Here is a 25,958-nt window from a genome sequence, read left to right as displayed (position 1 = left end):
AGATAACGATTAGCTTTTTGTCACATGTACACTGAAACGTGCCATCTTGCATCAAATCAAATCAGCCAGGATTGTGCATGTGTCGGCACGCTTCTGGCACCAACGAAGTACGTATGTCCACAACTTACCAACCCTAAGCTGCATATCTTTAGAACGTGGGAGGAAATCATAGCACTCGGCGGTAACCCACACATTACAGAGTGAAAGCACAAACTCTTCATAGACAACGGCTGGAATCGAACCCCAGTCGGTGATCGCTGGCGCCGTAAAGCAATTACACTAACCGTTATGCTACCGTTCTGCCCCTTTTGAGCTGCCTAATAATTTTGTACCTGTTGAAACCTGATGTCAAGATCAAACGTAATCGGCTCCCTTGGATTACACACGAATGGTATGGTATACTCCTGGCTTGGGGGAGAGGCACACGGAATCAACTTCAACGTGTATGTACCTGAATAATCACGGACCTAGAACAAGTGAAGATAACTATCAGGTTCAACAGTAAAAAGCAAATGGAAATTAGAAATTAATTCCAAATTTATATATTTTCACATCAATATTTATATTCCCTAAATTGCTTTTACTCAGTGCCTTGATGAATTTTTACTGTGATTAAGCTTTTTAAAAAGTTTAGAAAAGCCTTCTGATCAGACTAATGATCAGGAACAAATACACGTTTGGTGGACAGGCAACGCATTATCTTTTATAAATAAGCTTCCTTTCTGCCAAATGTTTCACTAAATCATCTCAGAGCTTTTATCTGAACAAATCATTGATATCCTAGTTGATATTTTCAAGCAAATAAATAACAACTTAGGTTTAACAATGTAAGACTTAACATGAAGCCCATATACAGAAATAGCCATTCACCATCCCCCTCACCTGGCTTCACCTGTCACCTTCTAGCTTGTAAGTCTTCCCTACCCCCACCTTCTTATTCTGGCTTCTCACCACCACCCCCCCCCCCCACCCCGCTTTCCAGTCCTGATGAAGGTTCTTGGCCCAAAGCATTGACCCTTTATTCCTTTCCGTAGATGCTGCCTGACCTGCTGAGTACCTCCCTATATCATATGCGTTTTGCTGGATTTCCGAAATCTACAGAATACTGTAGATGTTTGTCGTTAGGTCGCATCTGGAATTTCCAGTTGGCGGGCGATTTCCCTCCGCGCCAATCTGACATATTGGGAAATCATGTTCGTGGCAGGTTACAGCAGTGGTTTGCCTTTGCCTTCTGCCGGGTGAGTTTAAAGGGATCACCACCTCTTGCAGTGGATGACCAGGACGTCTAAGTGCCTCGTCGTGCTCTTAGTGCTCCACCACGCCTGCTGGCCAGCCTTCTTGACCGTTGGACTATTAATTGGTCTCTTCCGCTCAATCTGCCATGGCCCAACTTCACACGCTGGGACAGGCAGATCCCCTACCTCACCGAGGGTCAAAGACCCGTTGGCTACCCTCACCCGGTTTGGTCGGTCTGCCGAGACGGTTTACCGGGGTTTGGCCCGTCTGCCGAGATGGTTTACCAGGGTGTGGCTGCTGCGCGTGCTACAGCTACTTGGAGCCACAGGTGAGGGCTGAGTGCCAGGTGGGGACCAAAGGTGGACGAGCTACCCTGAAAAAGGGCATGGCAGGCCCCGCTACCAGAGGTGCTACCCCTCTCTAGACACCCCATACACAGATGTTACTGCACGTTATGAAATGCTTGGTTAGACAGCCTTGTTATTAGAGGCATCTTAAAAGCAGGATAGATAAAGTTTCCTGTGGGGATTTCAAGGCTGCTAAAGAGGGCACAAATAGAGGAATGCAGAGAATTCCGGAGTGAAGGTCATTTTTGAGAAAGAGAAAAACAAATGTGTGAAGGAATTGTAAACAAGGATAAGAGACAGGGGTGAGATAATGCTGGATCAGTAGAAAACACAGGGATGAATAGGTCTTGGTGTGATGAGGGCACGGGCAGCAGGAAATGGGGTCAGTTCAACTAAGGTGGAACATATAGAACATGCAGCATAGAAATTCACAGCACATTACAGGCCCTTCGGCCCATAATGCTGTGCTGACCATGTAACCTACTCTAGAGACTGCCTAGAAGTTCCCTAGCACATAGCCCTCTATTTTCCTAAGCTCCATGTACCTATCTAAGAGGCTCTTCAAAGATGCTATTGTATCCGCTTCCACCACCGCCGCTGGCTGTGCATTCCACACACCCACCACTCTGTGTGAAAATCTTATCCCTGACATCCCCTTAGTAGCTATTTCTACGCACCTTAAAACTTTGCCCCCTTGTGTTAGCTATTTCAGCCCTGGGAAAAAGCCTCTGGCTATCCACATGATTAGTGCCTCTCATCATCTTATACACCTCTATCAGGTCACCTCCCATCCTCTGTCACTCCAAGGAGAAAAGGCTAAGTACACTCAAACTATTCTCATAAGGTACGCCCTCCAATCCAGGCAACATCCTCGTAAATCTCCTCTGTACTCTCCCTATAGTATCCACGTCCTTCCTGTAGTGAGATGACCAGAACTGAACACAGCAGTCCAAGTGGTGGTCCGACCAAGATCTTGTATAGCTGTAACATTACCTCACAGCTCTTGAACTCAATCCCATAGTTGATGAATGCCAACACACCACATGCCTTCTTAACAACACTGTCAACCTGCACAGCAGCTTTGAGTGTCCTGTTGACACAGACCCCAAGATCTCTCAGATCCTCCACACTGCCAAGAGTCTTACCATTTATATTATATTCTGCCATCATATTTGACCTACCAAAATGAACCACCTCACAGTTACACACATCAAAGTTGCTGGTGAACGCAGCAGGCCAGGCAGCATCTCTAGGAAGAGGTACAGTCGACGTTTCGGGCCGAGACCCTTCATCAGGACTAACTGAAAGAATCTTTCAGTTAGTCCTGATGAAGGGTCTCGGCCCGAAACGTCGACTGTACCTCTTCCTAGAGATGCTGCCTGGCCTGCTGCGTTCACCAGCAACTTTGATGTGTGTTGCTTGAATTTCCAGCATCTGCAAATTCCTTGTGTTTGCACCTCACAGTTATCCGGGTTGAAGTCCATCTGCCACTTCTCAGGCTAGTTCTGCATCCTATCGATGTCCTGCTGTAACCTCTGACAACCCTCCAGACTATCCACAACATGCCCAGCTTTTGTGTCATCAGCAAACTTACTAACCCCACCACCCCCCCCCCCACTTCTTCATCCATATCATTTATAAAAATCACAAAGAGGAGGGGTCCCAGAACAGATCCCTGTGGAACACCACTGGTCACTGACCTCCATGCCGAGTATAAACCATCTACAACCACCCTTTGCCTTCTGTGGGCAAGCCAATTCTGGATCCACAAAGCAAGGTCTCCTTGGATTCCATGCCTCTTTACGTTCTGAAAGAGCCTTGCATGGGGAATATGTGTTTTGAAATAAGAGATTTACTGATAATCCTCATCCACATCTTAATGGTTGCATGAAATACTTTGTATTTCATAACAAATATTGAAAGGCCTAGGTAAAGTGGACATGGTGAGGATACTTCCTATAGTGGGAGAGTCTGGGACCAGAGGGCCCAGCCTCAGAATACTAGGACATCAACTTAGAACAGAGATGAGGAGAAATTTCTTTAGCTGGAGGGAGGTGAATCTGTGGAATTCATTGCCACAGATGGCTCTGCTGGCCAAGTAATTGGTTAAGTATAAAGTGGAGGTTGATAGGTTCTTACTCAGTAAGGCATTAGGTAACAGGGAGAAGGCAGGAGGACTGGGTTGAGAGATTCATAAATCAGCTGTGATGGAATAGTGGAGCAGTCTCGATGGGCCAGACGGCTTACTTCTGCTCCCATGTCTTATGGTGTTACGTTCACTAGGAATTACAGTCAATGTTGCAGTGCTTAAACTTGCAAAGACTTACAGCAAAGTCTGAAGTGAAGCTCCACTGCTGCTCAGGATGATTGTACGTTGGCTCACTCCGCACTAAACTGAGAGTAAAGGTTAATCCTGGGTGATCGGCAGACATAACCATGGAACTGAGAGGAGATGCTGCAAAAGCACAGGGACGGTTTTAGGCCATACATAAAAAAAAAAGAACATTTCCTTTATACTGCACTGCAAAACCAAAATTAATAACATGGAGTTATTCATAAATATTTTACAATATTTTCCTTTCCCAAAAGATAAAAATTACTCAATTTTTTTTTTCTGCCAGAACAAATTTATCTAGTGACTGAATTACAAATCGGGAGCAGCACACACAAAATGGTGGAGCAACTCAGCACATCAGAGTCCTGATGAAGATGTTTTGGCCTGAAATATTGACTGTTTATTCCTTTCCAGAGATGCTGCCTGACCTGCTGAGTTCCTCCAGCATTTTGTGTGTGTCGCTCTGGATTTCCAGCATCTGCAGAATCTCTTGAGTTCATGAATTACAAAATCAGGGTGCGTCTAGTTTTGGGCCCAGGCCCGTGCTGGATTTGTGGAGCTATTTGCAGGGGGATCAAAACTGAACTCAGGCCCTGTAGGAGAAAGCATGCTAGGATTCTGGCATCTCATTAGAATCCAGAAATCATTGCTCGAGTATGCAGAAGCAGACACAGGCTATGATACAGAATAATTTCTAAGACTTTTTGTAAAGATTAAATCAAGAACAACAGTCTCTCTTATAGTTAATATGGTAGTACTTCAGAAAGAGAGTACAGAATGGCAAAGCAGAATGACAAGCTGTGCATGAGGTGAAATTCACTCACCAGGGTGCACCATGACAAAGAGCCCATGAAACCGTGCCTCGGTACGGAAGTTCACAACCAGACGACCTTCACTGTTGATCCTCATGCTGGTTGGGTAAAGGGCACCTGCCGGCAAACAACACACATCATTAAACCTACTGACAACTCAGCTCAGACTGCAGCAATGTTATCTGTTAGGTAACTTTTTGTCCTTGTTAATGTATGCCCAGCAAAAGCAGTGATGCAAGACTTGCATGATTCTTGATGGGGCCCTACCTCATCTAGCCCACCTCTTGATAGTGGTTGCCCAGTATTCAGAAAAGGGTGTTAGCAACACACGTTTTGCCTGTCATAGAGGTGACGAAGTCCGATGGAGAACTCTCAATGAACTCAAAGGAACAAGGAAATTTTGGTCACTGAGATGTATTCAGGAGGAATTGAAATTGCCATTGGTTTATTACTGTTACATGTACTGCAATACAATGAAAAGCTTGTCTTGCATACCATCCATACAAATCATTACACAGTGCTTTGAGGGAGTCCAAGGTAAAATGATAAAATGGAGAGAGAGTGCAGAGCAGTAGACAATACGGTGCAAGGTCATAATGAGGTAGATTGTGAGGTCAAAAGTCCATTTTATCGTACGAAGGAACCATTCAATAGTCTTATAACTTGTGGGGTAGAAGCTGTCCTTGAGCTTAGTGGTGTTTGCTTTCAGGCTTTTGTAGCTTCTGCCTGATGGAAGAAGGGAGAAGTGAGGATGTCCAGTCTGGATGTGGGGTCTTTGAAAACGCTGGCTTCTAAGCTGAGGCAGCAAGAAGTGTAGACAGATTTCTTGGAGGGGAAACTGTTTTCCGCGATGTACTGAGCTGTGTCCACAACCCTCAGCAGCTTCTTGCAGTCACGGGCAGCGCAGTAGCCAAACTAAGCCATGATGCCTTTGGATTGGATGCCTTCTGTGGAGCATCGATAAAAATTGGTAAGAGTCAGCTGGGACATGCCAAATTTCTTTAACACAAAATAATCTGCAGATGCTGGGGTCAAAGCAACACTCACAACATGCTGGAGGAACTCAGCAGGTCGGGCAGCATCCGTGGAAAAGATCGGTCGACGTTTCCGGCCGGAACCCTTCGGAGGAAGTAGAGGCTTCGGTGAGATTTCTTGGCCATGATGTCTACATGGTTGGACCATGACAGACAGTTGGTGATGTTCACTCCTTGGAACTTGAACCTCTCAACCCCTTTGAGCTCAGCACCATTGATGTAGACAGGAGCACATGCATTGCCCTACTTCCTTAAGTCAATGACCTGCACTTTCGTTTTGCTGAGATTGTGGGCAGTTGTTGTGACAGCATGTCACTAGTCTTTCTATCTCCTTGTTGTACTCAGAATCATCACTATTTGTGATACGGCCCACTACAGTGGTACCTTCTGCAAACTTGCAGGTGAAGCTAGAGCTGAATCTGGCCACACCGTCGTGAGTGCACAGGGCGTAGAGTAGGGAGCTGAGCATGCAGCCTTGTGGAGCACCAGTGTCGAGAATAATTGCAGTGGAAATGTTGCCTATGCTTATTGATTATAGTCTGTCGGTCAGTAAGTCAAGAATCCTGTTGCAGAGGGAGATTTTGACTCCCAGGGTCTGGAATTTCACGATGTGCTTTGAATTATAGTAGTCAATCATAGCAGTCTAACATAGGCACCTTTACTGTCCAGATGCTCCAGAAATGAGTGTAGGGTCATGGAGATGGCATCAGTTGTAGACCTGTTTTGGCGGTAGTTGAATCACATTGGGTCGCGGTTGTCTGGGAGATTGGAGTTAATGCGTTCCATGACTGGACTCTCAAAGCACTTGGTGATGGTGGATGTCAGATTCACAGGTCAGAAGTCATTAAGGCCCATTACCTTGTTTTTCTTAGGCAACAGGATGGTAGTAATAATTCTTAAAGGAGGTGGGAACCTTAGATTTAAGCAGGAACAGGTTAAAAAAATCTGAAACTACCCCTGCCAGCTGATCTGCACAGGATCAAAGGACACAACCAGGAACACCATTTGGGCCAAATGCTTTCTGTGTGTTCACTCTCAGGAAAACTGATCTTAAGTCCACAATGGTGACTGTGGGTTTAGGTGCATTGATAGTGACATTCTATTTGTCTTCCGTTTGAAACGTGCATCATCATCATCAGGTGCCATGCCCAGTTTGAGCTTTGACTGCCATAGCCCACACACTCCTGTTTCGGGTCAAGTGGATCAATTCATTGGTATTCATTTCCAGTTCTCTGGCTGCTGTCTCCATCATCATTTGTCTTTGCCTTCCTCTTACTTTCTTCCCTTCAGTCCTTCCCATAATTACCGTGCATTCTAACTCCTCTTTCCTAATTACATATCCAATGAAGTTACGTTGCCTTTTCATGATCTCATACATTATTTCTGTTTTTGTGCTTGCTCTGTCCATGACATTCTCGTTAGATATTCGTTTCGTTCACGATATTCTTTGCATCCTCCTCAAAAACCACGTCTCTGCTGCTACAATTCATTTCCTCATGTTACTAGATATTGTCCAACATTCTGAGCCATGTAACATAACTGGATAAACGTAATATTTCAGTACTCTGAGGTGGGTTGTCATGCCTAGTTTATTGTTGGTCAGTATACTCTTCATTCTCATAAAGGTGTCTTTTGCCATCCTTATTCTTCTTTTGATGTCCATGTCGCACCTGCCATCTGATGTCACCCAGCTTCCTAAGTAGCAAAAGTTCTGTACTTGTTTTATGTCTTCCCCGTTTATTCTCAGCCTGCAGATAGGATTCTCCTTCTTTTTGGATATCACCATACATCTGGTCTTTTTGCAATTGATAGATAGACCCATTTTTGCACTCTCTTCAACAACTACATCAATTAAGTTTTGTGTGTAGAGTGTGTTAATTTTTATTTTTTAAATTTTTATTACCACCCTCAGGGAGGAGGCACAGGAGCCTGAAGACTCACACTCAATATTTCAAGAACAGATTCTTCCCCTCTGCCATCAGATTTCTGGAACCCATGAACAGTACCTCATTATTCATCTTTTGCACTATCTATTTATTTATTTAGTAACCAATCGTAATTTTTATGTCTTGCGCTATGCTCCTGCATACAAAACAACAAATTTCATGACATACGTCAGTGATAATAAACCTAATTTGGGTGTATGGTCTAATTAAGTAAAATAGTCCAAATACAAATAGATGTTTAAGAGAAACACTTTTAACTTAACTACTTTGCTTCACTACTCGATAATTTTACCAAACATTTCTGACCCCTTTTCTTCTCTTAGTTTGCCGATGGGCAGAGAAGAAATTAATCTAAAGATATAATTAGCACATAGATTATTGTCTACCAGCAGTTGTATCCTTTGAGAATGTGTGTTACTCTGGCGACACATAGTCAATGTACATTTAGGTAAATTTGCAACGCTTACACTACTGTGTTCTAAAAATCTGCTTCAACACATATCTTTTAACGTGTGCAGATTTAAAAAACAGGTATTCTCTGAATCAGAATTACAAGATTACAACAACCATGGGCTAAATACAGTGAATTAGAAAACAAATGTTAACAACAAACACTAGGGCTGGTTTTCAGGATTACACAAAGGACTAAAGTCTATTCATAGAACATAGAACAGTACAGAACTGTTCGGTCATTAGGCCCATGACGTTACGCTGGCTGACCTCTTAACCAACACCAAGATCATTCTAACCCTTCCATCCCACATAGTCTCTTAACTGTCCCTAATGTACCTTCCTCTACTACCACCCCCCGCAGTGCATTCCCTGCACCCTGCAACAACCTTATCTCTGACTTTCCTTTAATCATCTTAAAAATATGTCCTCTCGTATGAGCCATTGCCACCCTGGGAAAAAGTCTCTGGCTGTCTAATCTATCTATGCTTCCTAGCATCTTATACACCTCTACCAAATCTCTCATTCCACTTCACTCCAAAGGGAAAAGCCTTAGCTCATTCAACCTATCCTCATAAGACATGCTCTCTAATCCAGGCAGCATCCTGGGTGGGGTAGCATCCAAGTGTGGTCTAATTGGGGCTTTAGCGGGCTGCAACTTTAACTCTGTGTTCTTGAATTCAATCCCCTGGTTAACAAAGGCCAACACAACATATACCTTCTTAACCACTCTATCAACTTGCATGGCAACCTTGAGGGATAAATGGACTTGGACCTCAAGATCCCTCTGTTCCTTTCATTCAAGTCAACCTTTTATGGGTATACAGTGTTGTATCACATTTTACCGTGATACAGAAAAAAAATCCTAAATAACTTGTGAACAGCAGCAACTTTTATTTTATAAACAAAATATTTGTGCATTGGAAAGTTTCAAACAATGCATGGAACAGTCAAATCAATAAGCTTGTGATAGTATTGAAGGTCACTATTTTGTACACTAGCAAACCTCCGTGCATTTTACACAGCTATTGGATCTACCATATCAAACAGAGTAACCAAACAGGACTTCATTGAAAGAACAAATCCTTCAACACTGACCAACACCTGGCAATGAAGTGTTAGCTTAGATCCTGGAGTGAAATGCGCGCTGTGATCTTGTGAATTAGAGGTAAAAGTGTCTGGAACTTGTATACTGTATTTAGAATATATTTTGAATGGTTATTTTAGGCTATGAAGAAAAACAAAATTAGCTATGTCTTCTTGTATGTATTTTTTCATTTGTTTCCAAATTGTAAGGGAAAACTTTAAAGCAATAGCTGATTAAATTTAATTGTGCTTGCAAATGAGGAACTTGTTAATTGGAATAAATTTTGCTTCACCTTTTGAGAGGCTGAATGATTTCTATCCATAGTGAAACTTATGTGACTCAAAAGTTTTTCTTTTAGCATCCAGGAATTTTGTGACGCCCGGTGAGCGTCGTGAGTAATAAAACAACAGAGCATACTGGAAAATGAAAACCATTTAAATGTTCCTGACTGATAACAAAAATTGCCAAAACAAGCTCTGGTAGTAATTCACCAACCCTGTAATTCAGCCTCTGGTGGGCTGCCAATTCCATCTCTCCACAAGATGGCAGTGTCGTACACAAAAGTCAAGCGCAGCTCAGACTGCAGGTCGAAGTGCTGCCAGCCTCCAACCCCCACCGGGGAATGGAAGACATAGGAGACATATAGAGGGACTCGCAGAGTTACGTAAGACTGCACAAGGTTCAAAACCTGATGGAGAAAAAAGAAATATTTTAGTATGCCAGCTATCCTCAAATAATGCATGCAATTTTATTATAAACACGTTTTTGCTGAAATCTGTATAAACAAATGTTAACTTACAAAATCTAAACATGTCTGCATAAAAAATAAGCCTAATATTTATTTTAAAACTATGATATTACTGCTCTGCATGATTTGATGTTGTTTTTCTACAAACCACTCTATATGCACGCCTTTGGGACACTAAAGCAAACTAAGTCATAGGAACAGGGGAAACCAAAAATAAATCTGTTCCTTTCTTCAAAGATATCCGCGATTTTCTATCATACCTTATTGTTTTAATTGAGGTTACTGCATTGGTAACTTCTATAATATAAAGCATTAGTTAACTACAAAGACCCTTTTCAAATTGTTTTGTTGCTGACTTATACCACGATTTTTAGCTGAACATTGGTCAAAAGTCTGACAATTAAATGTACATGATGGGATCTTTAGTAATACTTCTTTCCTTAAGATTTTATAATGATACTAGATGGTTGTTGCATATGAAAATACATGGTTCACACACACTTAATCTTTAATCATGGCCATCAATGGTTTACACAGAGCTATTTGAGCACAGGTCACCTTAGAATTACACTCTAAACGTTACACTTAGTAGTGAAAGTCCAAACTGGGAAGCAAATTCTATTAGGAATGGAAAGAGAAAAAGTGGGTAAATACTTAGATGGGAAGTAGCAAAAGATAGGTGAGAGAGTACCGTGCTGTACTTTTAGACTTTTGAACTCATCTTGTCTGCCAGCCAAGGCCCTGCACATTCCTGTGTTCCCATGCCTGAAGGAATTTTAGCTTCTCAACTTAAACATTTATCTGCTTTTAACTGGATAGGGCTGTATCTATCTTGCCCATCTGCTACCTTATACTCAGCCTGCACTACAATTATTTCCAGGGCTTCAATTTACTTTCCCAGTACAATTTAATTAGGATAGTGAAATCTATTCCTCGAAAACAAACAAAACCAAGTGGCATAACTGATAAAATTAAATCATCACGTAAGATGATTATTTGTACCACTGCAAGAGGTGGTAACAGTGACCCTCACATGCACTTTCTCAGTGTGAATACACCGCCTTTGTTATCCACCCCTGGTCACCTCTACTTCCCATAGATATTTCCGACACATCAGTTCAGTGCTTTGAAACTCACTTTCCTAATTATTATTTAACGTTGTGTAACAACATGAAAATGAACAACTGTTATTAAGGTCAAACATTGAGTTAGCATAAAAGAAATGATGGCAGATTCAGTGATGTGCAGGCACAAATACTTAAGATTTAATATGAGTTTCTCAAACAGATGGAGTGATTAGTTCTAAGGTCATGCCCCCAGGTTCTGAAAATCCTTGAGGGAACAAGCATCTGACAAGGAAAGAGACTACATATAACTACTAGTATGTACTCAAGCCTTTGAAAACAAGCATTCATTGTTACCACTAAGGACAGGAATCTAAATTACTTAAATTGAACAATGACTCCGTATAACCTAGAGCTTTTAACATCAGTTACGGAAAAAAGAAAATAGAATGCAGCTTCAAAAGCAAATGACATGGAAGTCATCTAACTGCCAGCTTAAAATGTAAGCCTCCAGTGTAGGATGAAGCAGTGAATTTTTGTTTACCAATTAGCTTTGACTTTTCCGATGACTGTACAAAAATTTCCTCAGTTGTTAGATTGTAAATAAGAGGTCCTGTTTTCAGAAAATTATTAAGACAGATTAGCATTGATACAGTGCCTTTCAAAATCTCTGGACACTGCAAAGTGCTCCATAGCCAGTTATGTGATTTCTGAAATAAAAGAAATGCACTAAACTGTTTACACATAGCAAGTTCCTATACAGCAATGTGGGCTAAATGATCTGGTTTTTAAAATGAAAAATAAATCTCAAATATGACAACAAAATCCTTGAAACTCTGGAAATCTGGTTATCATTATTCCCAGATATCCATAGAGAATTATAAGCTGTGAGTTAAATGATTATAATTTTTTTATATTTATTATAATTATTTCCAGTTATCAATTGATCTTCTTAACCTGAATTAGAAAAAAATTCATAGAGTCTAATAAAATTCATCTATTATGCAATGTGATTCCTGGCCATTTTATAGTCGTTAGCAGCAGTGGGGCTAGCAAGTAATTTCTTGACATGATTGCACTACAGCTGATTTCAAATTTGGGGCCAAGGACTGACCTGAAATAAAGGCAGGAGATCCATAAACAACAACAAACCAACAAAAGTTAAATGTACTAAAATGGCTATCTACTCTGAAGGTTGCACTGAAGTTTTTTTTGATGAAGATACATAGAAAAGGAAATGGAAGAAGGTAAAGCAAGATTGAGACATATAGGGCATTATTCCAATACGCACTCTGGGTTAATTTAATCAAAAATAATCTGCTTTCACCTTCCACCCAGATAGGGAGATAGAGGAATCCAATTTAAGGGATTCCACTAAATTTCCTTTTGAGACTAGTGAAGCTAGATTGAGAAGGAAAAAAAGGCACAGAAATTAAACCAGTATGTTTTTTTCATTGTGAGACTTAGAAAACTTCCTAGGAATAGTGTTGAACATCAATGTTGAATATGAAGCAGAGGATGGGGGGTTTTTGAAATTCTCAAACTAAGGTGGCTGTAGATGATCAATTATTATGTATATTTAAGGCAGAGATGGGAGCTTTGTAGGAATATAGTGTTGGGATAAAATATCTAACAATTTACTGAATGGCAGCGCCTGCACAGAAGGGCCGAATGGCTTGTTCCTGTTTCTTTTTCTTTTCTTCTTATGCTGATGGTTGTAGCAGAATGTGGTATTTGAACATTATACAGGTTGGTCTCAAGAAGGCAAGTGAGGCTGATTTTACATGCACATGTCTAGCAACAGCAGTTTTGGCAAATTAAGTTACCAAAAAGAACTCTTACCTATCCCTTATAACTGAAGATGGAACCACTAATAAAGACAAAGATCATGAAGATGTTTAAAAAGTAAAAAAGTTAGAAGATGTTTATCTTTTTGCTGGTTTACGAATTGTGTAACTTTCAATAGCAACATTCTGTTGGAGGTGCTCGGTGGGGGTGGGGGGAGGATGTCAAACAGCATTTGAAGGTGGAAAGGAATTGTTTTGGGTTGAAAGTCAGTATGGATGCACTGGCACAAAACATTGACAACTCCTTCCCCCACAGATGCTGCTCGACCCACTGAGCTCCTCCAGCAGTTTGCTTGTTGCTGCAGATTTCAGCATCTGCCCTCTCTTTTCAGACTTTGGCCCTAAATTTGAACCTGCTTGATCCTACAAAATAAACTCCGGTTCAAAAAGAATGGGAGTTGTGCTTTCTTTCATTGTGTCATTTAATTGCGGGCAGATCAAATAAAATTGTGAAAGATAATCAACTGAGGGCAGGGCATTCCACTGGGATGAAAGAGAAAAATGCCCCTGTTTTCAGCATTCTGAATTGCATGCTATCCCTTATCTGTAGTGAGAAGTGTCAGCAGGTGAAGAAGTTTCCTTATCAGGAGCACACATCAAAGTGGAAAGTCCTTGATTCAAGAGTTTGTTTGAAAATTTGTCTTCACACAACTGCAAACAAAGAATGGACATAATGTATTTCCATATATTTATCTGAAGCTGGGTGTCTTTAAAAGGGCACCTCATCAGACTTTTGGTGCTTGTTGATAAAGATGAGACTGTTGTGGCTACCAGTGTTTAAGGAATGTGCCCATCTTACACATGGGAGAATAGAGAGCAAGGAAGATAAATCTCTCTTTCAAAAGTATATCCTTTGTACTTGGACTTTTCAAACCCTGGAACTAGTAACAATGAATCTTCGGCTACGAGTCTGTAAATTTTTTATCTCTTTATTTCAAACTTGCAGTTAATATGTATATCAACTATTTAATATACATACATATATATATATATATATACACACACACATACTTACTGTAATTGATTTACTTATTTATTTTTTCTATATTATCATGTATTGGATTGTACTGCTGCCGCTAAGTAACTTCATGACATATGCCGGTGATAATAAACCTGATTCTGACTCAGATTCAATGAAGACACCATTGCTTGGTCTTTGTCTGAATGAGAAATTGGGTACTTGAAGCTCAAAACCTCAAACCTGACAAGAAACCTCAAAGTCTGCTGGGTAGAAGTGTTCCTTGCCCTTTTACAGACTTCTGAAACTTGGACTACTTCCAGCCGCCTCTGCAAGAATGCACACAGTCCTCTATGTTCTTCAGACAAGTCAAGTTTTTTGTGGTACTGTAAGCAGAAGAACATGTACACACGGGTGCAATGAAAAACAGAAGGATTCGGGCATATGACAAACTTTGGTAGGTGGATAGTGGAATGCATACTGACTGGTTGCAACATGGCTTGGCATGGGAAATTCCAATGCAAGAGCCGACTCAGCAATTCGCATCAGAGGTATAACTTCCCCGCCATCGAGGTCATCAACAAGAGCCAATGTCATAGGATGGCACCAGCCATCATTAGGGATCCCCACCCACCAAGCCGTGCTCCCTTCTGAAATTCAGGAGCCCGAAGATTCGGGGTTCAAAAAGTCTTCTTTCCTCACAACTGATCTAATTTTTGCAGTCACTGTCTGGTTTACTTATTTAGAGATACAGCATCGTAACAGGTCCTTCTGGCCCAACTAGTCCGTGGCGCCCAATTACACCTGACTATCCTGTATGTCCCGGAATGTGGGAGGAAACTAGCCCACCTACAGGAAACCCATCCTGTCACGGGGAGAACGTCCAAACTCCTTACAGACAATGGCAGTAAGCTTCGGCTTCTTTACTGATTAAAGATTTATCCTTATCACATTGAATGGATATTCAAAAATTCAACCCCCAAAGTTTTCTGAGGTGAGGAATTTCAAAGATGCACAAGCTTTGGGGGAAGAAATTTTTCTTAATTTCAGTCTACAACATGTAACTTCTTATTCTTTTGCTATGCTCATGAGAAAAACTACCTAACACTTGCTCTGTCAAACCCCCTAAAAATTGTACATATTTCAATAAAATTACCTCTTTTTCTTTTAAATTCTATGAGTCCTGAGAAGACACTTTCAATCTTTGCCTTAAGATAATGGAAATGATTCTTTTTGGCTTTCACCTTGTTTAAATGATGAAAGCACACTGGTAGTTTTTCAATCCTTTTGTATTTCTACAAACTATTAGGCTTTTTAGAAGATTGCAATCAATTGACTCACTACATCCTACTTTTTTTAGGATTGAAGGATACAAGCTATATCATTGATCATACTATGTTGGAATACACCCTCCAGCTTGAGAAGATGATAAAATCGAATATATCATTATTACAGTGGAGTAAAGGGAATGACAGAGGCATGAGAGTGGAGCTGGCCAAAGTAGATTGGAAGGGGATACTAGCAGGGATGATAGCATAACAGCAATAGCTGGTGCTTATGAGGGACTTTAGGAAAGCACAGGAAAGATGCACCCCAAAGATGAATTAGTATTCTAAAGGGAGGATTAGACAACCATGGCTGACAAAGGCAGTCAAAGACAGCAGAAAAGCAAAAGAGAGCACATATAATATTGCGAAAATTAGTGGGAATGTAGAAGATTGGGAAGCCTTTAAAAACCAACAGAAGTCAACTAAAAAAACCGTAAAGGGAGAAAAGATGAAATATGAAGATAAGCTAGCCAACAATATGAAAGAGGATATAAAAAGTTTTTTCAGATGCAGATGAGACTGGAAATCGGCTAGCTGGAAAATGATGCTGGGGACAAAGAAATGGCAGATGAACTTAATAAGTATTTTGTGTTTGTCTTCACTGTGGAAAAAAACAAGCAGAATTCCAGAAATGTGAGAGTGTCAGGGGGCAGGAGTGAGTGTCGTTGCTATTAATAAGGAGAAGCTGCTTGGGAAGCTGAAAAGCCTGAGGCCTGAAGGTAGAGAAGTTAGCTGGACCAGATGGTCTCCAGGGTTCTGAAAAAGGTAGCTGAAGAGATTGTGGAGGCAGTAACAATGATATTTCAAGAATCAGTTTAGATTCTGGAATGGTTTCTGAGGCCTGGAAAATTGCAAATTTCATTCCACACTTTAAGAAGAAAGAGAGGCAGAAGAAAGGAATTTATAGGCCAACAACAGGAATTCTGCAGATGCTGGAAATTCAAGCAACACACATCAAAGTTGCTGGTGAACGCAGCAGGCCAGGCAGCATCTCTAGGAAGAGGTACAGTCGACGTTTCAGGCCGAGACCCTTCGTCAGGACTAACTGAAAGAAGAGATAGTAAGAGATTTGAAAGTTGGAGGGGGAGGGGGAGATCCAGAATAATAGGAGAAGACCGGAGGGGGAGGGATGGAGCCAAGAGCTGGACAGGTGATTGGCAAAAGGGATACGAGAGGATCATGGGACAGGAGGTCCGGGAAGAAAGACAAGGTGGGGGGACCCAGAGGATGGGCAAGGGGTATAGTCAGAGGGACAGAGGGAGAAAAAGGAGAGTGAGAGAAAGAATGTGTGTATAAAAATAAATAACAGATGGGGTACGATGGGGAGGTGGGGCATTAGCGGAAGTTAGAAAAGTCGATGTTCATGCCATCAGGTTGGAGGCTACCCAGACGGCATATAAGGTGTTGTTCCTCCACCCTGAGTGTGGCTTCATCTTTACAGTAGAGGAGGCCATGGATAGACATGTCAGAATGGGAATGGGATGTGGAATTAAAATGTGTGGCCACTGGGAGATCCTGCTTTCTCTGGCAGACAGAGCGTAGGTGTTCAACAAAGCGGTCTCCCAGTCTGTGTCGGGTCTCGCCAATATATAAAAGGACACATCGGGAGCACCGGACGCAGTATATCACCCCAGTCGACTCACAGGTGAAGTGTCGCCTCACCTGGAAGGACTGTTTGGGGCCCTGAATGGTGGTAAGGGAGGAAGTATAAGGGCATGTGTAGCACTTGTTCCGCTTACAAGGATAAGTGCCAGGAGGGAGGTCAGTGGGGAGGGATGGGGGGGGACGAATGGACAAGGGAATCGCGTAGGGAGCGATCCCTGCGGAAAGCGGGGGGGGGGAGGGAAAGATGTGCTTAGTGGTGGGATCCCGTTGGAGGTGGCGGAAGGTACGGAGAATAATATGTTGGACCCGAAGGCTGGTGGGGTGGTAGGTGTGGACCAGGGGAACCCTATTCCTAGTGGGGTGGTGGGTGGATGGAGTGAGAGCAGATGTACGTGAAATGGGGGAGATGCGTTTGAGAGCAGAGCTGATAGTGGAGGAAGGGAAGCCCCTTTCTTTAAAAAAGGAGGATATCTCCCTCGTCCTAGAATGAAAAGCCTCATCCTGAGAGCAGATGCGGCGGAGACGAAGGAATTGCGAGAAGGGGATGGCGTTTTTGCAAGAGACAGGGTGAGAAGAGGAATAGTCCAGATAGCTGTGAGAGTCAGTAGGCTTATAGTAGACATCAGTGGATAAGCTGTCTCCAGAGACAGAGACAGAAAGATCTAGAAAAAGGAGGGAGGTGTCGGAAAAGGACCAGGTAAACTTGAGGGCAGGGTGAAAGTTGGAGGCAAAGTTAATAAAGTCAACGAGTTCTGCATGCGTGTAGGAAGCAGTGCCAATGCAGTCGTCGATGTAGTGAAGGAAAAGTGGGGGACAGATACCAGAATAGGCACGGAACATAGATTGTTCCACAAACCCAACAAAAAGGCAGGCATAGCTAGGACCCAAACGGGTGCCCATAGCTACACCTTTAGTTTGGAGGAGGTGGGAGGAGCCAAAGGAGAAATTATTAAGAGTAAGGACTAATTCCGCTAGACAGAGCAGAGTGGTGGTAGAGGGGAACTGATTAGGTCTGGAATCCAAAAAGAAGCAGAGAGCTTTGAGACCTTCCTGGTGGGGGATGGAAGTATATAGGGACTGGACATCCATGGTGAAAATAAAGTGGTGGGGGCCGGGGAACTTAAAATCATCGAAAAGTTTCAGAGCATGAGAAGTGTCACGAACATAGGTAGGAAGGGATTGAACAAGGGGGGATAAAACAGTGTCGAGGTATGCAGAAACGAGTTCGGTGCGGCAGGAGCAAGCTGAGACAATAGGTCGGCCAGGACAGGCAGGTTTGTGGATCTTGGGTAGGAGGTAGAAACGGGAAGTGCGAGGTGTGGGAACTATAAGGTTGGTAGCAGTGGATGGGAGATCCCCTGAGCGGATAAAGTCGGTGATGGTGTGGGAGACAACGGCCTGGTGCTCCTTAGTGGGGTCACGATCGACGGGTAAATAAGAGGAGGTATCCGCGAGTTGTCGCTGTGCCTCGGAAAGGTAGAGATCAGTATGCCAGACTACAACAGTATAGGCCACTTAGCCTGACTTCAGTGGTTGGAAGGATGTTGGAGTCTAATATTAAGGATGAAGTTTTGGAATACTTGGAGGCACATGATAAAATAGCCAAAAGTCAGCATGGTTTTTAAAGGGAAAATAATGTCTGACAAATCCGTTGGAATTCTTTGAGGAAGTAACAGGCTGGATAAACAAAGGAGAGTCAGTGGATGTTGTTTATTTGGACTTTCAGAGGCCTTTGACAAGGTGCTGCACGAGGCTGCTTAACAAGATAAGAGTCCATGTTATTACAGGAAAGGTACTGGCATGGTTAGAAGATTGGCTGACTGGATGGAGGTAATGAGTGGGAATAAAGGGGGTCTTTCCTAGTTGGCTGCTGGTCACAGGTGTCGGTGTCGGGACAGCTTACTTCCATGTTGTATGTCAATGATTTTGATGAATTAATCGCAGGACTCTGCAGAGAGAGTTGCGGACAGCGTACCGCATCTGTAGTTGTGAACTTCCCATGATTCAGGACATTTGCAAGGACAGGTGTGTAGGATCACTGGGGACCCGAGTCACCCCAATCACAATCCATTCCAGCTTCTACCATCCGGGAAGAGGTATCACAGTATAAAAGCCGGGACCAACAGGCTCCGGGACAGCTTCTCCCACCAGACCATCAGACTGATTAACTCAAGCTGACTTGAGTGTAACTCTATATTACATTGACTGTTCTATTCATTATAAATTATTATAAATTACTATGATTGCACATGGCACAGTTAGATGGAGATGTAACATAAAGATTTTTACTCCTCATGTATGTGAAGGACGGAAGTAATAAAGTCAATTCAATTCAATTTAATTGATGGCTTTGTGGTCAGGTTTGCAGATGATATGAAGATAGGTAGAGGGGCAGGTGGTATTGAGGATGCAGGGTGTCTGCAGAAGGGCATAGACAGATCAGTGGAATCAAAGAAAAGATGTGCTGGTATTGGACAGGGATCAGAGGAGGTTCATGAGAATGATCACAAGAATGAAAGGGTTAACAAATGAAGAGTGTTTCATGGCTCTGGGCCTGTACTCATGGGAATTTAGAAGAATGAGGGTGGGATCTCTGATGTGGAGAGGATGTTTCCTTTAGGGGGCAGTATAGAACCAGAGGGACAAAGCCTCAGAATTGAGGGACGTTCATTTTGAACAGAGATGAGGAAAAATTTCTTTAGCCAGAGTGGGGAGTCTGTGGAATTCATTGTCACATATGGTTGTGCAAACCATGTCTTTGGGTATATTTAAGGTGGAGATCGACAGGTTCTTGATTAATCAGGGCATCAGAGGTTATGGGGAAAAAGCAAGAGAACGGGGTGGAGAGAGATAATACATCAGCCATAATGCAATGGCAGAGCAGACTCGGAGGGTTGAATGGCCTAATTCTGCTCCCAAGTCTTATGGTCTTTTATATTCCAGTGCACATATGGACCTTTAACCTCAGTAGTTTTGTATATACAACTTCTTTCCTGTATCTTTAGAAATAATAAAAAAAAAGTAGTATTTTCTAGTGGTAAATACTGATGCAAAATAGATGTTTTCGTATTTCCCTGTTCCTGCAACTATTTCTCCAATCTCATTCTCTGAGGGGCTAATGCTCACTTTGGCCATTTTCTTCCACTTCATGTGCTGAAAGATATTGTCAGTTTCTGTATTTCTCACTTCTTTGCCATTGTAGTTTATTTTTCTTTCTTGATTTTTAAAATCTATTTTGTTGGTTTCTTAACTTATCCTAATCATCAGGCAAACATTAACATCTGACATATTCTATGTTTTCTCCTACAGTTCGATAAAAAAACATCCTTAGTTAGTCATTGGTGGTTCTTTCCCTTGAGAATCTCATATTCTCATTTGATTTATTTTAGCTGGGAATCATGATTACCTCCACAAATGTCTGCCACTACCTGACTATAATCTACTTACTAATCTTTATGCACTTGAATCAACTCATCCATGAATCTTTTCTAACTCTTCTTGCAGAAGTTGTTTCAGACCCATATTTCCCATGGTAAATTCTATCTTTTGTGATCAGTATATCATTTCAATCTTGACTCATTACCAGGTCCAAACAAACCCGTTCTCCAGTTGGCTCCATAATCTATCGATTTAGGTCTCTGTCCTGAGAATTATTTCCTGTGCCTTCTATTACTAATCTGATTATCTTAATTTAAATGAAGACTAGCACACATGGTTATTGCTTTGCATATTGTATGTTATTGACTTTACTCTTTCTTATAGTTGACTTATGTTTGGGAGCTTATATTATTTATTTTCCTTGCCATTTTTTAACCTTCACCCAAATATCATCTGAGCCTAAATCATCTCTCACTGAAACTTCACTTCATCTCTTATTAACAAAGCGACTCAGAATCAGGCTTATTATCATTGAATGTGTTGTTGAATTTGTTGATTCACAATGAAAGAACTTTAAGTTGAAATAAACTAATCAAATAAATCGTGTTAAGGAGGAATAGTAAGGTAGTGTTCATGGACCATTCAGAAATCTGAAATCTTCTGCACCTCTTCCTTTTCCACCTGTCCTTCCCAAAGTCAAATATCCTCAAATATAGTGTTCCCAGCTTTGTCTCTGCAATGGTTGCAATATCATTCCTACATATTGATGCCAATTGTAATATCATTCACTGATTTTTTTTTCAATACCTTATGCATTTGGATAAAGAGCTCATAATTTCTTTTTACCACCGTTCCCCGTGACAATCCCATCTGTTTGGTCTAATATTGCTCTATTTGGTTTTCACATTTCTGCTTTTATATTTTGCTTTCTATTTAGAAACATGGAAACACAGAACAGTACAGCACAAAACAGGCCATTCGGTCCACAATGTTGTGCCGAACCACCTAAAAAGCAAATCTAAATCACCCGAACATTAATCCCTCCGACCTACACCATGTCCGTATCCTTCCATCTACCTTACATCCATGTGCATTCCAGGTTTCCACAGCTCTCTGGGTAAAAAACTTAGCCCTCACATCCCACTTGAACCTACCCCCTCTCACCGTTAATGCATGCCCTCCTGTATTAGACATTTCAACCATGGGAAACAGATACTCTCCGTCCACTCTATCTATGACTCTCATAATCTTGTAAACCTCTAGCAGATCTCTCCTCAGCTTCTGCCACTGCAGAGCAAACAGTCTAAAGTTTATCCAGCCTCTCGTGATAGCATATGCCCTCTAAACCAGGCAGCGTCCTGGTAAACGTCTTCTGCACCCTCTCCAAAGCCTCAACACCCTTCCAATAGAGGGACGACCAGAAGTGTACGCAATACTCCAGATCTGGCCTAACCAGAGTTTTAAGAAGTTGCAGCATAACCTCCTGAAGTTTCAACTCAATGCCTGGACTAATAAAAGCAAGTATTCCATGAGCCTCTTTATCGACCTGTGTAGCCACTTTCAAGGAGCTATGAACTTGGATCCCAAGAGTTCTCTGCTCAGCAACAAATGTTAATGACCTTGCCCTTGACAGTGTACTGTCTCCTTGTATTTGCCTTACTGAGGTGCAACACCTCACACTTATCGGGATTAAACTCGATCTGCCATTTCTCAGCCCAGATCTGCAACTATCGTGCTGTATTCTTTGCCAGTTTTCTACACTATCCACAACTTCACTATTTGTCTGCTTTCAATTTCTACCCTTGTTCTTTACTCCTCTAACTCTCTGCTCAGGTATTTATTCCCATGTAAAATGCCCAAATCCTCCTCAGTACCACTTGGAGAGAGTAGACATTGGGAGGGTGTCTCTGTTAGTAGGAGAGTCTAGGATCTAGGTGTAGTCACAGAATAAGGAATATCTCTTAAAACAGAGATGAGGAGGGATTTGTTCAAGCAGAGCTTGGTGAATCTGTGGAATCTGTTCCCACTGAAGGTTGTGGAGGCCGAGTCATTAGGTGTAGTTAGGGCAGAGAATGATAGTTTCTTGATTAGTAAGGAGGTTAAGGGTTAGAGGGAGAATGTAAAATAATCAGCATTGATTAAATGGTGGAGCAGACACATTGGGCCAAATTCTGTCCTATATCTTATGATCTTATTGTAAATGCTGTTGAGAGGTTATCAATCCGGGTCCCTCCTGAATTTATAACCTGAGTAAATGCTTCAAGGATGTCCTTAGAAACACCTTGAAAACTGCATCTTCCGATTGATTCCTGGGAATTGCTGGCTCATGAATTCCCAAAGTGGAGAAGGAGATTTTGGGAAGGTGCTAGGAACCTCAGTCCATGGACAGAAGCTGACTGAAACCCAGTGTGAATGAATATAACATAGAACATAGGATAGTACAGCACAATACAGGCCCTTCGGCCCACAATGTTGTGCTGACCCTCAAACCCTGCCTCCCATATAAGCCCCCACCTTAAATTCCTCCATATACCTGTCTAGTAGTCTCTTAAACTTCACTAGTGTATCTGCCTCCACCACTGACTCAGGCAGTGCATTCCACACACCAACCACTCTCTGAGTAAAAAACCTTCCTCTAATATCCCCCTTGAACTTCCCACCCCTTACCTTAAAGCCATATCCTCTTGTATTGAGCAGTGGTGCCCTGGAGAAGAGGCGCTGGCTATCCACTCTAGCTATTCCTCTTATTATCTTGTACACCTCTATCATGTCTCCTCTCATCCTCCTTCTCTCCAAAGAGTAAAGCCCTAGCTCCCTTAATCTCTGATCATAATGCATACTTTCTAAACCAGGCAGCATCCTGGTAAATCTCCTCTGTACCCTTTCCAATGCTGCCACATCCTTCCTATAGTGAGGCGACCAGAACTGGATACAGTACTCCAAGTGTGGCCTAACCAGAATTTTATAGAGCTGCATCATTACATCACGACTCTTAAGCTCTATCCCTCGACTTATGAAAGCTAACACCCCATAAGCTTTCTTAACTACCCTATCGACCTGTGAGGCAACTTTCAGGGATCTGTGGACATGTACCCCGAGATCCCTCTGCTCCTCCACACTTACAAGTATCCTGCCATTTACTTTGTACTCTGCCTTGGAGTTTGTCCTTCCAAAGTGTACCACCTCACACTTCTCTGGGTTGAACTCCATCTGCCACTTCTCAGCCCACTTCTGCATCCTATCAATGTCTCTCTGCAATCTTTGACAATCCTCTACACTATCTACAACACCACCAACCTTTGTGTTGTCTGCAAACTTGCCAACCCACCCTTCTACCCCCACATCCAGGTTGTTAATAAAAATCACGAAAAGTAGAGGTCCCAGAACAGATCCTTGTGGGACACCACTAGTCACAATCCTCCAATCTGAATGTACTCCCTCCACCACCACCCTCTGCCTTCTGCAGGCAAGCCAATTCTGAATCCACCTGGCCAGACTTCCCTGGATCCCATGCCTTCTAACTTTCTGAATAAGTGTACCGTGTGGAACTTTGTCAAATGCCTAACTAAAATCCATATAGATCACATCCACTGCACTACCCTCATCTATATGCCTGGTCACCTCCTCAAAGAACTCTATCAGGCTTGTTAGACACGATCCGCCCTTCACAAAGCCATGCTGACTGTCCCTGATCAGACCATGATTCTCTAAATATCTGTAGATTCTGTCTCTAAGAATCTTTTCCAACAGGTTTTCCACCACAGATGTAAGGCTCACTGGTCTATAATTACCCGGACTATCCCTATTACCTTTTTTGAACAAGGGGACAACATTCGCCTCCCTCCAATCCTCCGGTACCATTCCCGTGGACAACGAGGACATAAAGATCCTAGCCAGAGGCTCAGCAATCTCTTCTCTCGCCTCGTGGAGCAGCCTGGGGAATATTCCGTCAGGTCCCAGGGACTTATCTCTCTTAAAGTATTTTAACAACTCCAATACCTCCTCTCCCTTAATATCAACATGCTCCAAAACATCAACCTCACTCATATTGTCCTCATCATCATCAAGTTCCCTCTCATTGGTGAATACCGAAGAGAAGTATTCATTGAGGACCTCGCTCACTTCCACAGCCTCCAGGCACATCTTCCCACCTTTATCTCCAATCGGTCCTATCTTCACTCCTGTCATCCTTTTTTTCTTCACATAATTGAAGAATGCCTTGGGGTTTTCCTTTACCCTACTTGCCAAGGCCTTCTCATGCCCCCTTCTTGCTCTTCTCAGCCCCTTTTTAAGCTCCTTTCTTGCTTCCCTATATTCCTCAATAGACCCATCCGATCCTTGCTTCCTAAACCTCATGTATGCTGCCTTCTTCCACCTGACTAGATTTTCCACCTCACTTGTCACCCATGGTTCCTTCACCCTACCATTCTTTATCTTGCTCACCGGGACAAATTTATCCCTTACATCCCACAAGAGATCTCTAAACATCGACCACATGTCCATAGTACATTTCCCTGAAAAAACATCATCCCAATTCACACCTGCAAGTTCTAGCCTTATAGCCTCATAATTTGCCTTTCCCCAATTAAAAATTTTCCTGTCCTCTCTGATTCTATCCTTTTCCATGATAATGCTAAAGGCCAGGGAGCGGTGGTCACTGTTCCCCAGATGCTCACCCACTGAGAGATCTGTGACCTGACCCGGTTCATTACCTAGTACTAGATCTAGTATGTCATTCCCCCTGGTCAGCCTGTCCACATACTGTGACAGGAATCCATCCTGGATACACTTAACAAACTCTGCCCCATCTAAACCCTTGGAACTAATCAGGTGCCAATCAATATTAGGGAAGTTAAAGTCACCCATGATAACAACCCTATTATTTTTGCACCTTTCCAAAATCTGCCTCCCAATCTGCTCCTCTGTATCTCTGCTGCTACCAGGGGGCCTATAGAACACCCCCAGTAGAGTAACTGCTCCCTTCCTATTCCTGACTTCCACCCATATTGACTCAAAAGGGGATCCTGCTACATTACCCACCCTTTCTGTAGCTGTAATAGTATCCCTGAATTTGGCCTATTTCTCCCTAAACCACTCCCATCCATGCATCTGTCCAAATGTCTTTAAAACTTTGTAATTGTATCTACCTATAACAATTCCTCTAGCAGCTTGTTCCATATGCCCTGCTCCCATTGTGTGAAAAACTTGCCCTCAGATCCCCTTTAAATCTTTCCCCTCTCATATAAACCTATGCCATCTAGTCTCCGACTCCCCAGGAAATATACGGTGGTTACCTGCCCTACCTATGTCCCTCATGATTTTATAAACCTCGCTAGATCACTTTCCAGTCTCCTTTGCTCCAGAGAACACAGTCCCAGCCTTTTTAATCACTCTTCACAACACAAACATCCAAAGTAGGCAACATTGTTGTTAATTTTTTTCTGTACCTTCTCTGGTTTCATTACATCTTTCCTGTAGTTTGGCTATCTGAACTGCACACCGTATGCCCAAATCATCAAATGGTACAATTATCTCATCACCTATACTCAGTGCCTTGGCTGAAGGTAAAGTTAAAAAACGCCTCATCATCACTTGTCTACCTGTGTGCCCACTTCACAGAACTATATTCTTACAGTATATCCGAAAGTCTTGCTGCTAAATGAGTTTGCCCAGGGCATTTACTGTCTATGCCCTGGCTTGGCTTCTTTCCCCAAAGTGCATGACATTATCTAAGGAATCCTTTGAAAATGAGGTTAACTTAGTTTTGTAGGTTCTGAAATAAC

The 25,958-nt window shown here is 42.3% G+C and overlaps 1 protein-coding gene across 1 annotated transcript in view; it reads right to left on the bottom strand.

The window, feature by feature from the left end:
* Window positions 1-25,958, bottom strand: part of LOC134349683 (FRAS1-related extracellular matrix protein 2-like) — a 204,794-nt gene that overhangs the window by 13,512 nt on the left and 165,324 nt on the right. Inside the window, exons 17-20 of the mRNA XM_063054368.1 lie at window positions 9,743-9,935; window positions 4,743-4,847; window positions 3,911-4,038; window positions 333-467 (exon numbers count right to left, since the gene is read on the bottom strand). Coding sequence (XP_062910438.1) covers window positions 333-467; window positions 3,911-4,038; window positions 4,743-4,847; window positions 9,743-9,935 — 561 coding nt within the window. The remainder of the gene's footprint in view (window positions 1-332; window positions 468-3,910; window positions 4,039-4,742; window positions 4,848-9,742; window positions 9,936-25,958) is intronic.

This window comes from Mobula hypostoma, chromosome 7, assembly GCF_963921235.1.
Source record: "Mobula hypostoma chromosome 7, sMobHyp1.1, whole genome shotgun sequence".
In the NCBI taxonomy this organism is placed as follows: domain Eukaryota; kingdom Metazoa; phylum Chordata; class Chondrichthyes; order Myliobatiformes; family Myliobatidae; genus Mobula; species Mobula hypostoma.
Note: the sequence above shows the minus strand (reverse complement) of the source record. Positions and strands in the feature narration are given on the sequence as shown.